This window comes from Manacus candei, unplaced genomic scaffold (genome assembly GCF_025592945.1).
Source record: "Manacus candei isolate 608988 ecotype Guabito, Panama unplaced genomic scaffold, ASM2559294v1 h1tg000011l, whole genome shotgun sequence".
In the NCBI taxonomy this organism is placed as follows: Eukaryota; Metazoa; Chordata; class Aves; order Passeriformes; family Pipridae; genus Manacus; species Manacus candei.
The window spans coordinates 6,428,301-6,444,117 of record NW_026138059.1 but is presented as its reverse complement, the minus strand read 5'-3'; the positions used below and the strand labels follow the sequence as shown (position 1 = coordinate 6,444,117).

Genomic DNA, 15,817 nt, shown 5'->3' with positions numbered 1-15,817 from the left:
AAGTTTAGTTCAGTGAATGAAAGTGGGCAATTAATTGGGACTTGTGAGGCTCACTTTAGTTTGGTGTTTTTAGTTTGGAAAACAGGCCAGGTTTATGTCTAAGTGGGTAGCATAAATTAAAAGGCTCCTTTTGAAAACTTGTGTCTTCAAAAGCCCTGCCAGCCAGCCTCAGCTGGAATGCACTGTTGTGGAAGGCCAGTCTTGTATCCGCCTTTGAATTTTGTTCTTTTATGTCCCTTTGCAGAAGTGCTTTTGGATCCATGCCGGACTTGGTGTCCATCCTCTACTTGCCAGGCAGTTTGCCAGCTCCAAGAATCAAGCCCACAGGACCCCCAGCTGGTCCAGTGCAAAGTGTGCGACATTGAGTTCTGCTCTGCTTGCAAATCTAATTGGCATCCAGGTCAAGGCTGTCAAGAGAACATGCCAATCTCTTTTCTTCCAGGAGAAACAAGGTAAAGTATTGCAAAAGATCAAGTATTTAGAAACTAAACACTCAATTATTGAACAAATCGGATTATGAATAGTAAAGAGGCATTTTCCTGATGTTTTGTTCTAAAGCTGTTTCCTTTTCTTAGTCGTTCCTGTTCTTTTAATGCCATATTCCAAAACTGAATAGCTCTTGGCAGCCTTGTTCTTTGCCACCATTCCCAGCAAAGCACAAAGGAGCTGCTTGGGCCATTGGCCTTTTGCCCCAGTGGGAAAATATGACATCCAGGCAGCTCATGAGCTTCCTTGAAAGAAGATCTTGTTACTGCTGCTCTCCTGGACAATGTGCGGGTCAGTAACATCATGCCAGACGGTGATTTTTAGGATGCCCTGTCAATCATCCTAACTGCTGCACATTTGGCCCATGATCTTAAGTTTTGTTTCAAGCAGTTTCCCATGGCATACTGCAGCCACTGAATAAGAAAGGCTGTTGTGCATGTGTTCCACTTCATGTTTGGACTTTTTCAAAGATTGTATCGCAGGTCAAGGCATCAATAAAACCCTGCCCAGCCTTGGACTTAGTTACTCCTAACTTGTCTTCTTTCAAGGTTTACTGTAACAGATGACTAGCTAGGATGCTGTCATGACAAGTTCCTGATCAAATATACCAACTTTTGCACATGCTTTTATGTGTGTTTGACAAGAACTGAAGCTCGCTAAATTTCGTGGCAAGGTAAAAAATGTCATCTATTTTTGCTTAGTCTTTTTGTTGCTCTTAGTTAATTATTTCACGCTTTATTTTTCACTCCACTGAGTAAAAGTTGATTTTTTTCATTATTTTGGAGCATAATGGGCCAGTAGCAACTTGTGCTACAATGCATTTGGAGTTTCCTATGCATTTTATGGATGCAAAACAGTTTTCTGTAATACAGTTGCTCCTAGTGTAAGTAATTAGTGTGTGTTCTTTTATCCTGCTGTTGGGTAAACCAATCAATCAAGTGTCAGTCCTGTTTTCCAGCAAACTGTTGATTCCCCATCAGTTATTCTTGTATCTCCACTGGCAGTTGCTGCAGGAATTGTCATTTCTTAAGGTACATTTTAGTTATTAGTGTGCATAAAACCTGCATACAGTAGAAAGCTCCCCAAGAGAAATAAATGTTCTTCCAGTGTTTCAACATTCCTGTGTGTTCTGCTCACTATATGAGGGGACACCTGTGGTTTTGCACAGTTGTGCAAGACGAGTCGATGCTGATCCTAACTCATGAACAGTGACTTGTTAGGACTGTGTCAACAGGGACAGAGATAACTCTGGAAGGATGACATGCCCCCAGAACCTTATGGTTCTTTATTTGGAGGGAAATTCCTAGGGAGGATCCTCAAGGAGGGCAGAGATAAGTAATCTCTCCCTGGTGCTCAATCCAAAGGAATATGGTCTTATTGTGCAATCAAGGGATTGTTCCCTTTTCTGAGAAAGAAGGGAGAAAAAAGGAAAATGACCTAGAGGTACAAAACATTTAGATGTGACCTAGCTGCTCATCTGCTACATTCCAGGAGAAAACAGTTTAATATCTATTAGTATAACTAGATAACAAAAACAGTTGGAAAATATGTGGTAAAGAAAATATCCTAACGTTTATGTAGACATTGTAGTCATTAAACATCTTTTCCAGAGATATGTTTCGAAAATAGTGTATAGCCAAAATATCTGAATAATAAAATTCAGTTTAATACTTGAATCTCTAGTAAGTTCTCTTTTTTTTTTTTTTTTTTTTTTAACAAAAAAGCAGGCTTACTTTTGTAGCACAGTTCTTAGACGGTCTTCTCTAAACTGACATGGCCACATATCTTACTGATTTCTCACTCTCTCCCACAGTTCAGTTTTTAAAATGGAAGATGACAACGCTCCAATCAAACGCTGTCCAAAGTGTAAAGTTTACATTGAAAGAGATGAAGGCTGTGCCCAAATGATGTGTAAGAATTGCAAACATGCCTTTTGCTGGTACTGTCTGGAATCTCTTGATGTGAGTATATGCCATGCACTCTGGCTCTCAGAAACCTAGAATTTCATTGCTTTACCATGTGGCTGTCTCTTTAGTGAATTAAATAATAGCTGACTAGCTTTTGACCACAACCCACCAGAGCTGTTGCTGGAAATTTGATAGGATTTATATGCTCTGTTTTACTTGTCTGACCTGTGTGATTTGAGCATTTGTTCTGTGTGTGTGTCAGTAAATAATTATTAAAAAGTAAAATTTTATGAGAATAATCTGTTTACAATCTATATATGGCAACTAACATGGAGGGGGGGCGTTGCTTTTTCTTCAGTATTTATTTTTCAGTGGTGCCCTTCTTGGAGGAGATAAAGGGATGAATGTAGCAATGCTATTAGTCTGAGGAAGTTTTAACAGATAAACTAGATTTGGTGTGTCAGTAACAGTCAGATTTGTTTACCATTCATTGTATTCTGTGAGACAAGAAATAGATCTGACATAGGAAAAAGAACACAATACTCTCCCAACACGAGGAATTTATCAGTCTATAAGCTGTTGCTGTCATTTGTTTATATTTTTTTAAATCAGCCTGTTATCATGCCCAAGGATCAGAGTATATACAACATCTGTTTCCATGTTATCAGTTTTACTTTACAGCATTGTTAACAAGAGCAAAGGAAGTTAGGTTTCCGAAAGCTACTCTGACGACTCAAATCCTGTAGTTGTCCCATTTGAATACTTTAATAACAGTCCTCAAGTCACAGGCTTCTCACATGCTCAGATAAAAAGCAGCATTCCCTTGGTACTAAGCCTGTTGTCTTGGCTGGTTTGTGTGAGGATGGCAGGACTGATAGGACATAATATCTCAGAAGTCTGTATTGTCTTTCTTCTATTCTTCAACTAGTGAAAGGAATCAACTTCGTGAAATTTGCAGTACAAGTATTCGTTTTCCTTTGTTCTTTCTCTGTGTGTGTAAAATATATGCAATAGTCAGCTTATCTTCTTGGATCTTCTTGCTAAACTCCATGCTAGCATTTAAATATGCAGCTTGAGAGCCTTTGGGAGAAGAATTCACTATATATCTGTAACTGTAAAAAAAGTGCTTTGGAAAGGTTAGACCTGGCCATATCTGCCTGCTTTTATCTTTCTATTCAATTCCCAGTTTTAGGTTCTTAGGATATGGTATTTTGTAACTTGAAGAATTTCTGTTTATTGCCTACCTTCTCATTTAATATTTTGTAGGATGATTTTCTCCTTATACATTATGACAAAGGACCTTGTCGAAACAAGCTGGGTCACTCCAGGGCATCTGTTATCTGGCACAGGACACAGGTAAAGCTCAGGTCTTTAAAAACTCTGTATAGGTCTACTGCTGTCATAGTGTCTTTGTTTGCTTTACTCATTTTACACCTTTGGGTAAAATTCTGTGCTAAATGGTAACTGATTTTCATAGCAGATTTAAAGAGGGCAGTAGCCTGGAGAGGAACAATTAGTTCTTCAAGAGAGGACACTCCTTGACAAAAAGCCACTGAGAATGAGGAAAGGTACATTTGCAGAGCCACTTTAGTAGCAGCCCTGATATGTTCTCACTGAACCTGGAGGACAAACTAGGTTGCCACCATCCATATTATTGACAGGAAAGCTCTTCTTGCGAGGGATCTTCAGGTCCAGATCCAGAACTGGAAAAAGGAATTAGCCTGAATACAGTCCGTATCTTGCTATGGACTCCATTTGACTCATTTGTGTAGGTTGAATAGAAAGTAACCCTGAAAGCTTATCAGTAATTTCAAATACAGGTTAAAATTGATAGGTGTAAAGAGTGTGGGAATAGCTCTTGTAGTCTAGATTCAGTGTGGCTGGACTCAGCAGGAATGCAGTATAAATGCTAATGTGTGATTTGGTCCAATCTACTGCCTTTACAGTCACTTCAGAGATACAGGGACAGTGTATCTGAGTCATCTCTTCCTAAACTGTGTGCCTGTAAAAAGCTACCCTAACTTGAGATGAAGTACTTTTCTTGAAGTACGGATTTCTTTCCATTTGAGCATAAGCCCCAAGTCTATAGAATAACCCTCAAGTCTGGGCAAACAGCTAAACTGAAATAAAAGGGTTTTACCCCTCTCCTTTCACATGCACCACTGAGTGACTGAGCTATGGACTGGGTTTTGCTTGGCTTAGCCATTGGTATCTTAGGAAGTGTATGGGTACATTAAGCTTACTTGATACACCTGTAATATGAGGCAATTAATCTGATAGTTGGAATCTGTTCTAAGCCACCGCAGTTTGTGCAAATATGTTTAATACACGGTATGTTTGATCAAGTCATTGTTGAGAAAGGAAGTGATCATTCTCTAACAGTCAAGATATAATTCTGCTGAACCCACTAAAGCCAAATCAACACTGCAATTGTTTCCTTATGTTAAGTTTCTTTGACTAAGTTGTTTATTCTTAGATTTACCCAAAGTAAATTGAGGTCAGCCTTTGATTTGTTGTTTGTGGGTTTAAAAAAATATTGGTTTTGGCCGGAGGAAATGACTTGATGCTGAATAAGGCAGCAGTGTCTTCAGAAGGCGAACAACCAAGTAGAAAATAAATAAGTAATACTCAGCAGTCAGTTTTATTTAAAAATAAACAAATGAAAACCACACACGCACACCCCAAAAATCCCCCACAAAACCCCAACCAAACAAAAAGAAAACCAATACAACAAACAAAAATGAAACTTGATGATTTTTTTTTGATGGCATATTGAGGCTGAAAGGAAGGTGTAAATAGATATTTAATTTTAATTACCAGTAGTCAGTCTGGTCCATTGAATTGCTTACTTCTAGCTTGGCTCTGTCTGACCACTGCACTCAGCCTGCACTGCAAAGAGCTAGAGAAGGGCATGCTGACTCCAAAAAGCAACACAGCAATAGTTGCAGCTCCTGTTTTTTTAAAGATGAGAATTTAGCTTTGGTTTATATCTGTGAGAAATAATGCGAAGATTAGTAAATGGAAGTTGCAGCCAATTGTCAGCGCCACCAAAAAAAAAAAAAAAAAAGCATTATGAAACGTGCCTACCTCTGAAGCTGAAAAAGAAATTGCTCTTGGGAAGAAATAAAATTGTTAGGGCAATGAGGTTTGAGCTGCATATCCCTGGACAGCCAGAATCCAGGAGTGCCGGAGCCAGGGATGGTGAGCGCTGTCCCACAGCGCCATCTCCCGCAGGCACCTGGCCCTCTCACCCTGCCAGAATCCCCGGAGTGGAGTGATGGCAAAACGATGTGCAAGGTAATCAAAATGCGAAATTGCCCGTGGCCAGCAAAAGTGCTAGTGGATTGTCCCATCTATACCATGGCCAATTAAATATTTGCCAGCTAATTGGAATGGCATATCTAACACTGACTTAGAAGAATTCTTAATGAATGCTGCACTCTTAATTTCATTTTGCCTTCTGTTGTGAGGTTTTGCTATGAAATTAGCATTCCACTCTTGCCTTCATTATTCAAAATTATTCACAGACACTCTTATGTGAATAAATCTAAATTATTTTCTCAAATAATTTGTGGGCATATTGTTGCAGCATCACTCTTTACAGCTGCCTATGGCAAATGGGGAACTTTCTCAGGCAATGAACCTCAACTTGAATGTTTTTCTAAATAATTTTCCAAATTTCAACTTCGTAGAAGTTATTAGTTTGGCACACTGACAGGATGGATAAGTCTGTGGTCCTCTGAAGCAGCAGGATGAGCTTAGGTCTGACTGCAGAAAGCCATTGCATATGCAAAGTCCTCCTATAATCTGTGGTGTTTTTAATCTGTGACTGAAATTCCTAAACTTTTGAGTGGTCATTTGCTTCATTAGTTGTTTGAGGTATAGGAAAACTCAAAAAGGCAAATAGCCATCTGCACACGTTTTGTGATGGAACCGAGTTGTGTGTAGTGGTTCTGACTGGAGCCATGAAACATGAACATTCTGCATTCCCTCGCATTTACTGGTCGCAGGAGCTGACTGCAGTGTACACCTGGAGCGAGTCCTGGCTCTGGTAAGGTCAATGGCGTTTGCTGAGGTCTTTTTGACAGACACTGATGATACACTGGTGTCAGCAGGCACAGAATCTAGGCAGTGCTATCCCTGACGCAATGTTATCCCTTTTTCTTGCAGGTGGTAGGAATTTTTGCAGGATTTGGTCTTCTACTTTTGGTGGCCTCCCCTTTCCTTCTACTTGCTACACCATTTGTTCTGTGCTGCAAGTGCAAATGTAATAAAGGAGATGATGACCCTCTACCTACCTAGTCTGGGAAAAGATTGGACTCATCACGACACGTGTTTTTATTTTATTGTGCTGTTATGTTTCTCTCTTGCACTTACATTGCTGTAGCCTTACTTGCCCCATTCTGCTTTTCATTGACACACAGTCTTGGTTCCAGGAACTGTTGTTACCACTGTTATATAGATCACTTGATAATAGACAAGGAGGGTAACAGAAGGCAAGTTTGGTGCTAAAGGGAGACCACGGACCTGGGTAGCTACCTGAAATCAAGAGGTGATACTGCTGAAAATAATGCAAAAAGTTGGTGCTGCCCTGCTAGTGGACTGGGAACTGTACTGAACAACATCAGCAAAACAAGCTGAAAAAGCAGACAAGTATAAACTTCTGCATATCTGTTCGCTTCCAGATTTGGTGTCTTATTCCTGTATATATTTAAGTTGCCTATCATTTATATCAGATAGTCAACTTAGTGTGACTTTATTATGTTTATTACACATTGTTTTTGTTAAAACCATCACAATGTCCTTTCTAGTACCTATTCTTCCAAGTATAATAAAATTAGTAAGGTGCATATAGGCCATCCTATGCCTTTCTTGAAATTTGGGGAGGGTTAGAGGGACAAAGTTCATCCTGCTGCCTTCTACAAATTTTGTCAAGTCTTATAAGAAATTAGTTTGATTAAAAGCTACATTTTAAAATTAATTGATGAGGCTGTAAGGTTGAGTAGTGACACAAGCCTGCTATCTAATCAAGGTTCTTTTAAAAATTCATTGATGGTATTGATTACCACTGGACCACTAGTGTTTTTCTGAATTGTTATTTTTTGCTGTTGTTTAGGGTTCTGCTACACTTATAGGGCTACATAACTTCTAATCCAGGTATCTTAATCTTTTTATAGACACGTAGATATATATATATATAATCCTATTTAAACCAAACATGTAAATAGCTGTGCTATTGAAATATTTTGGAAGTTCAGGATATATTGCTTGTCTTTAGGGCAATTATTTAAAAATACAGGACTAACTTTAATATTTAGCAGACTCTTGGGTTATCAATGAATCTTCCCTTTTAAATATAAAGATACATCATGGTTATCCCTGTATAATTATCCCTGTAATAATAAAATGCCTGGGATATATGTGGAAGTTCTACTTTACATGTAAACTAGTTAGCCCATTTCAGAGTTAATATTGTATATGTGGTGTATTGTGTTAATAACAATACTGTAACAAAATAAGGTTTTATTTGAAAAATAATCACTTGATAGTTTTGCAGTATTCAGTGCTGTGTTTTCAGGGTAGTAAAGTGTGCTAGCCAACATGCTGCATCATTGTGGTTTCTCTTTAGAAATATTTTATTGAAAACCATTTTGCTTTGATTTTAAAGCCTACAAGAATTTGACTGATAACTTCTTGCCATGAAATATGAAGCACCTGAAACAATGTGTATATCTATAGTATTGAAGGAAAGCATTCTTTCAACAGGCTTGTGGACTGTCGTCTGACTGCATTTTTGTCATCATCATTTAGTTCTGTTCATCAGCAATGTACTGAGGTGAATGGATATCTTAAAGCCAGAATAACTTTACACTGAAAATGTCTTAAGACCCTTAAGTGCAACTACTTCTGTCTGCTGTCACAGACTGGGAATGTGTTTTCTTAACTCAAGGATAAAAAATTACTCTTTAGCTTTTGTTTTACAGTCTATCTGTTAATAAAAATACTGTAGGGTGCAGTTTTGAAAAGGGACACTGTCTTTTTATAAAACTATTCTCCTCCCCCATCTTCCAGGTTTAATGCTATTTAAATTCAAACTGTGTCTAACCACAGATTTTACCTCTAGGAGCTGGAGGGTATCTGTAGTTCACTTATTTGGCTTGATTTTAATGAGTTCAGCCACTAAAATGTGAAGAAAAAGGATAGCTGGTTTCCAGCAAATATGAACTCCTTGTGATATCTTCAGATTGTTTATGGCAATGCGCAGTTAAGATCTTTTGTTACCTGAGTATTTTTAGTAGTCTAGAATTTATTAAAAATTGCTTTGTTCTTAAAAAAATATCTGTAGTGAAGACTGGGTAGTGCATTTGATGACTGTTTGCCAGCCCCTAAGCATGTCTGAATCACTACTGAGTTCAGCAGGCAGTGAAGTGCTTATCTCCCTCTGGCTCTGACATCAGCTCAGTCCATCTCCCAGAGGTATCCCAAGCCAAGCACCTGGGTTGTCCTGAGTCATAGCTTCACTGTGCAGAAAACCTTCTGTGAAGGATTCTGAGAAGGACAACTTCCAGCAGGTAAGCTTGAACTGTGGCCTTTCCTGCATGGCCCTGTAATTCTGTTTAACTGGAGAAGAGGAAAAACCTGGACAACAGGATGTAAAGACTTCATGTGTTATTAATTTTCTAATTGGCGGCACTAAGAGATTCTGCTGTATTGTGACTGTGACTCTAATGACCACATATGTGTACTACTGGGGTCATAGTAAACAGTAGAGGTTCAGTGCCCTGTGAACAGTATTAGAGTGTCCTGGTATGATACGGTTTGTTTTCTCTATACCTTTCTTAGCCTTTATGTGTCAATACAGCAAAACTTGTTTCCCAGAGTATTGTGTGGCCAGTTAATAATCAATGTCAAAATTAATGCATTTCCAAATTTAAAACAAAAACGAAAGAAAAATGTCCTTTCCAAATACAGATATTTTTTAAATAATAATTTATAATTGATGCTCACAGGTAACATTATATATAATGGGAAAACTATGTTAGTATATCTCTGATCTCAACGCACTTGAATTGCTACTGGAGGTTTTTATGACGCAGCTCTTATTTCACATCCTGGCTGTTGGGATAGACTATATGCCTACATATATTTAACAAATACCTAGTCTTTTCAGGTTTGCTAAATGTCATTCCATCTGTATGGGATTTTTTTGTTTGTTGTCATTATTTTATTTTTTGTAATGCTGATTATTTGGTTTCAAAGTAGCAACTTTTGGTGGTAAGGTATTATATACAGAGTGTTTTAATGTTACAACTTATGTTGATACTGTGACATTAAATACCCTGAAATTGAATTGTAAATACATTATTTTAAACTCTGACATTTAAATGCCCTGCCATGGAAAAGTTAATGTTTGTTTCTGCTGCTTTTCAAATGAAATTACAACAACTATGGCTTTTTAGATTTTTCACCAGAAAAATAGGTATCACAATATGATTTCTGTTGCATTTTTATGGTTATGCTATCATTTAGGGTTTTGCATTCACACAGAATCACAGAATATTCTGAGGTGGAAGGGACTCACAACAATCATCGAGTCCAACTCTTAAGCGAATGGCCCATTCTTAAATACTGTTTTTAATGGAGTTTGTGACAGTACTTCATTTGCATGTTCTGGATGAAGTGGTGTCATGTCTAGCGAGTGCTGAGTCCCAACTCCAGAGGCTTTGGATGTCCCTAGGCTTACCATTCATTAGTTGGGCTGAAGTCAGTCCTGAGAAAGAGAGCAGGAGCACAGCCCACATTAACTTCAGTGATGATAGCTTTTGGTTTTCCCCCACATTGGACAAGTCACTTATCTCCTTTGATCTCAATTTAACCGTCCTTTTAATGGATGAACCAATGTTTGCCTACTTCATAAGAGGGCTGTGAGGGCAAATTAATTGGGTTTGAAGCTCTTTAAGAGTTTGTGATGAACGTTATATATAAAAGCTTACTATTGTTTTATGTTATTATTTCAGTTTTATTCATGTTGGCAGTCATCCTGAAGTCTCCTCCTACTGACTTTAGCATGTCAAGAATTTGGGATGCTTTCCCTCACATACCAAATAGCATGATCTTTCCTCAAATACTCTGGTTTATGAATTAGGCAAAATCCCAAATAACAGCTGACTGGATCAAATCTCAGCTTACATTTGATCTCCTGACAAAAGTAGTGAAAAGCCCTCATTTGTGGAGCTGACGGGATAAAACATTCATAGGTCAGAAAAGTATGAAGTGCTTTTTTTTTTTTTTTAAATATTATGACCAGGAAGATAAAAATTAAGTTCTGTGCATTTCATCTGTAGACCTTTTACTGTATAAGAATAAATGTATTTAATGCAGGCCATTATCCCAGTGAGGTGCAGCATGCATAAAGCTTTGTGCAGGTTTACTTTTTCAAAAACCAAAGTTTGTACATTTCACATACATAATCTGAAAGCCTGAGGAAAACAAGTAGAATACGGTTGTTAATAAGTGATATTAAGGACATAAAAAAAGCCTGTATCAGCGCTTAATTGCTAATGCACTTATACTAAGTAAGGCATGCTGTTTGTGTTTAGAGCCCTGTGGTCTTCATTATTGCTTTGATTTGTGTATCTCTTATAAGAATTTCAGGAACATTAGGTACAGGTACGTGGTCCATAACTGAACCTTTCTTGATCATTTTATCATGATGTATTTTAAACTTGTATAGGGATAAGCATGAAGGAGTCATGCATATGTATAAATAATGTATTTGATGAGTGTAAAAATAGTTCTGTTGATGTATTTGAAATGTAAGTACATTTTGTGCCACTAACACTGTGATGTATAAAAGAGCTGTTGAATGCCTTTTAATGTGGTGTTTTGTACTTTGAATCATACTGAAGAGTTTAATTTGTAATTTCAATAGATATTTTAAATGAGTGTGTCTCCTGTGATTCTTCATAGTGACTTTCCAGCTCCGTACGTCTGCTAAAGAAAAGTACTTCTATAAGATTCTTTGGGCTTCTCTGCCTCTCAGTCTCTTTCAGAGCAAACACAGCCTGGAGACCTCCTGCGGCACTTCTGGGCATAACTGTGATTTCTGACTCACCGTCTTCCAGTTTAGGTAAAAGAGGGAATCTGCGTATCTCTAGAGCTAATTTTACCCACAGCTGGGTCTTTGGTCCAGCTCCTGTTGCAGTCCACTGATGGACGCTCTAGGCAGGTGAATGTGCTACCCCAAGGATCACTCTGAGGAGTGTGTATATTCTTGCACCACAGGTTTAGATCTGGTGGAGGTGGCTGTGAAGAGCTTGTATTCCCCTCAGTTTGGTCATGCAGAAGTGAAACTGTTAAAGGCAAAGCTCAATCTCCTGAACAACAGAGCATAGTTAACTCTGACAGTGGTAATGGGCTCCAGTGTTCCTGACTCCACCAACAGGCACTTTGTATTTTGCCTAAATTGCAATTGAGGATGCAGACTTCCCTTCAGTCCCCATAGTTTCTTTTTCGCTTTTTGCCTTTGTTTTGCTCACAATTTGTTTCCCCATGAAAAAGCACAAGCACAATTTCTTCAAGAAAATGCAGTGCATAAATAATATGCATCTACATGCTTTATACTTGACAATTTTAGAGAAATCAGGGTCACGTAATAGCTGCTACTCGGTCATTCCTTCTTTCGTTTTCATGGAGCATAATGATCTTTCTCCATAAGGGTAGGATCAATTTAGATATTTTGTTCAATTAATTGGGCAGAAAATAGTCTATAAAAGCTACGAGGGGTTTTGACATATTCTAGGAGCAGGTATTGGTAACAAAGTGATCTTTCTGCTTGCTTCTGTGACTCCACCAATCTGTTGCTTCCAATTAGACCATGTTTTGCATTGTAGTTTTCTCTTAAAGAGTGGGATTATTTCTTAGTCACATACAGTAATCATATAGTTTAGTAACATTTAGCTCCTGGGCACTTTCTCAGTCTCTCTGCCAGGTTCAACTTACCTTGATGTAGAAAGATTTTCTCACCCATGCCTTCAGCTATGTGACTGGGTTTCTGCACAACTGTCTGTCGTCCAAAAATCAAGCACTGGAGAAACTCTTAAGTAACAGTTGATTGTCTAAAATTAGAACATTTAAGTTGAATTCTTAAGTGGCAAGCTTATAGCCCATGGATGTTCTAGTAAATAGTGTCCAGGATCATTCAGTTGCTGGATGTGACCCACATCCATAGTAATAAGTTCTGCTAGGAGTGGCCCAAGGCCCAGAATAACTCCTGAAGTGTACCTGGGTGTTGAATGAGAGAGTTCAGGTCAAAATCATGGCAGTAACTGTCCCGTAAAATCAGAAAGATTTAAGCAATAGAATTGCACAGCGCAAAAACTTTGTGATAGTTCTAGCATTCTGCTAGTCACAGTGGTACTAATGGAGATGTGACTGTAGAAATTGTATTGTGTCAGGTCATCATGACTAGGCTTCACGAACGGAGATTTGGGAGGGGCTCTACCCACATTTGTATTGTGTACTCACGCATGTATGGGGTAGTGCTAGGAATTGACACTATCAACCTACAAGCACAATGCATCCACATCTACAAAGCACCTTTCTTCTTTTTTTTTTTTTTTTAATTGGAGATCAACTAGGAAGTTTCTGATAAGAGATTTTTGTGCTGTTTTGTTCTAACTTGCCTGTTAGCCCTGCATCTATACCAAGAGTTATTTTATGCGGGATATAGTGAAACTGATGAAAACTTTTGTTGATTTTGATAATTATAGGTAAGGCTGTTTTATACAAGGAAGCCTTTGCTATTCAGATTCTGCACTCTGGAAATTACGATTCAGCCTAGTATCTGACACCATTTGAGTATGAGATTTGTCTTGGCATTCATGTGTCTGGCTTTAACTTATGGTAGTCAGTGCAAAGACACATCTCCTGAGAGATTTCACTTTGTGTCCTATGGTTCTTACTAAAGTAGTTGTATAAACAAACTTTAGCCTCTCAAGCTACTACTTAGGTGTGGGTTTTCCCACACACACTTTGACAGAGGAAGTCTAGACAACTATCTTTGTCCAGGCATATAACTTTTACATGGCTAAAACTGAGGGAAGCAGTCACAGAGTGCCTTATGGCGAGGACTGCTTTCAGATACCAGGGCAGAACTTGGTGGTGCAAATTAGAACCAGGTTACTCTGCTCCCATATGGTGTTTCCAGATGAGAATATATGTGTAGTGACTATAACTTAACACATGTGGCACATATACAAAATGTTTAGAAGCTGTGTATCATGCAAACCAACTCAGACATGCAAGCAATGGAAGTGCACTTAAAAGACTGTAGAGTCCAGTTCTTTTGTGATGTGTGACAGGAGAGAACATTGTCAAGTTGTATGTGATAACTGGGAATTTAGTCCAGTATTCCTTGTTCTTTTGGTTTTTAAAGCCAAAAATGAAATTAACACTATAATCAGTATATAAATGCTAAACTTGAACCTAGATCCCAATGAAGAGGGCTCCTGGGAATAAATTCTAGGTGTCCTCACTCAGTGCAATTTTCTAAAATCTGGATCTATGTATGTGTCTAGCTGATATGTACTTTATGTGCAACATCTCCTTAAATGTCAAATGTGACTTCTAGTCAGTATACTTATTATGTATATGCAAGAAATCTGATCCTGGTGCAATGCAGATTGCCCATATTAAATAGACTGGTGAAGGTTCTGCGATATTTTTTGTAGTTTTCGTGGAAGAAAGTGTATTAGGAATAGAATTAAATCACTTCCTTCTTCCAAACACTGCCTTTTTTCACCAAGTAGCTGGAAGAGTAAAGCCAACTGCCTGTAAGCTTGGGTGAGGCAGACTCCATCCATCTTTCCTGTGAATTGGATGCTGAGAGCCCATTAAAACAGATTAACCTTTCCGTTATGTTTTAGTGAGTTTGGATTTTCATTTTAGGTGAGCAGAGAGCTCGTCTTGCTGTGTAAGAGAGCACCTGCGACAGAACTGTGTTTTTCTGACAGGATTTTCTCTGCCAGTGAGCTTCTTCAATTGTCATAATCTTTTTTGTGTGACACAATATGAGACTGATTTCAGTGTGGACTGTGAGAGAAAAAAGTTATATATCATTAATAATTTAGAAGGTTCTGTAGGCCTGACCTGCTCATACCAGTCTAAATTAAAGATGCAGGCTCAGCCATTCCTGAGATCTCACTGCCGTGTGTTATTCTTAAGAACAATTACAAACAATTTTTCCCCTATGCTCCCTCAAGATGGTGTTTTGGTGGGTGGAAGAAATGCTCAGGCTGCCTCAAAATCCTGAGGTCTTACTGTATTTTGAGAATACCACTGTCATTTTTTGGGAGAAATGCATGAGCTTGTGTAAAATTGCATTTAAAACTGCCTCAGCAGATGAGCAGAGTGCAGTGTTTCTTTGTTTTCATGCCTTAGTAATTATTAGTGGACTCATTTTGTTGAAGTCTCATGTAATGAGGGGTACAGGTGGAGTGAGGGATTCCTGAGTTGGAATAGGGATAAACTTTTCCCACTGCCTTAGCATAGCCCCCCTGGAAGGGTGTTTCAGGCAGCCATGTGAGCGGTGCTGCCATGAGCCAGCAGGGAGCAGCCGCCGATCACCACGGCTCAGCACGGGTAGGCTTCCCAGAGAAATCCCTGTGAACCAGATTTCTACCTCGAGCTTGTAAAGTCTGTGTTTCAAAGCCTCCACAGAGCTAATTGTAAAGATACAGCTAAAAATAACAATGTTATGATGGGCCTGCACACTGCTGGGGCTGTTCTAGTCTCTGATATTAACATGTTATTGCTCCTGTTCTCTGAGAGCGTATAAACCTTTTCTGAAAAGGAAAAGCTGAAGTGTTTGAACTTTCAAAAGCTGATCTACAGATGTAAATGAGAGGTGCATACCAGAGGTCTCTTTCAAAATGCCACGTTCAAAGAGCACTGACTAATCACACTGGGAGAAGGGGGAACACTAAAAATCAGTTACAAACAGTAACTATTGACTAAACATTACATCTTCTCTATGTTTTATAATTGACGGATGTTGTAGCTGAGCCAAATTATTCTTCTCTCCCTTTCTACCCATGCCTGCTGTCGTATCTGTGTTCCTTAATACAGATGTTCAGCAGAAACAATGCAACTGTCCAAACAATAACTAACCATCCATTCAGCAGTCAACATGTTTGGCAGGGGAGACAAGCTGCAACAGAGGGTTGCTGTGAGTTCTTCTGCCTTTACCTCACTCTATTTATATATGTTCCAAAGTTAATGTGTCTTCCTTCCCCTGCCCAGCCCCCAAGTATATCTGAGTAAAGCAAAGTGAAAAGTTGGTTTCTTGTATTTTTTGTGGCCTAGAGGATCCTGCCAACACTAACAGAAGCTTGAACTTTAAAAAACAAATATATAATGCACAG

At 38.6% G+C, this 15,817-nt stretch overlaps 1 protein-coding gene across 8 annotated transcripts in view; it reads left to right on the top strand.

The window, feature by feature from the left end:
• Positions 1 to 11,338, top strand: part of RNF144A (ring finger protein 144A) — a 68,844-nt gene extending 57,506 nt beyond the window's left edge. For all 8 annotated transcript variants that reach the window (XM_051778348.1, XM_051778342.1, XM_051778341.1 and 5 more), the window contains 4 exons: positions 245 to 452; positions 2,300 to 2,447; positions 3,660 to 3,749; positions 6,564 to 11,338. In XM_051778348.1, the coding sequence (XP_051634308.1) occupies positions 245 to 452; positions 2,300 to 2,447; positions 3,660 to 3,749; positions 6,564 to 6,695 (578 nt within the window). In that variant the 3' untranslated portion in view covers positions 6,696 to 11,338. The remainder of the gene's footprint in view (positions 1 to 244; positions 453 to 2,299; positions 2,448 to 3,659; positions 3,750 to 6,563) is intronic.
• The last annotated feature ends 4,479 nt before the right edge of the window (positions 11,339 to 15,817 follow it).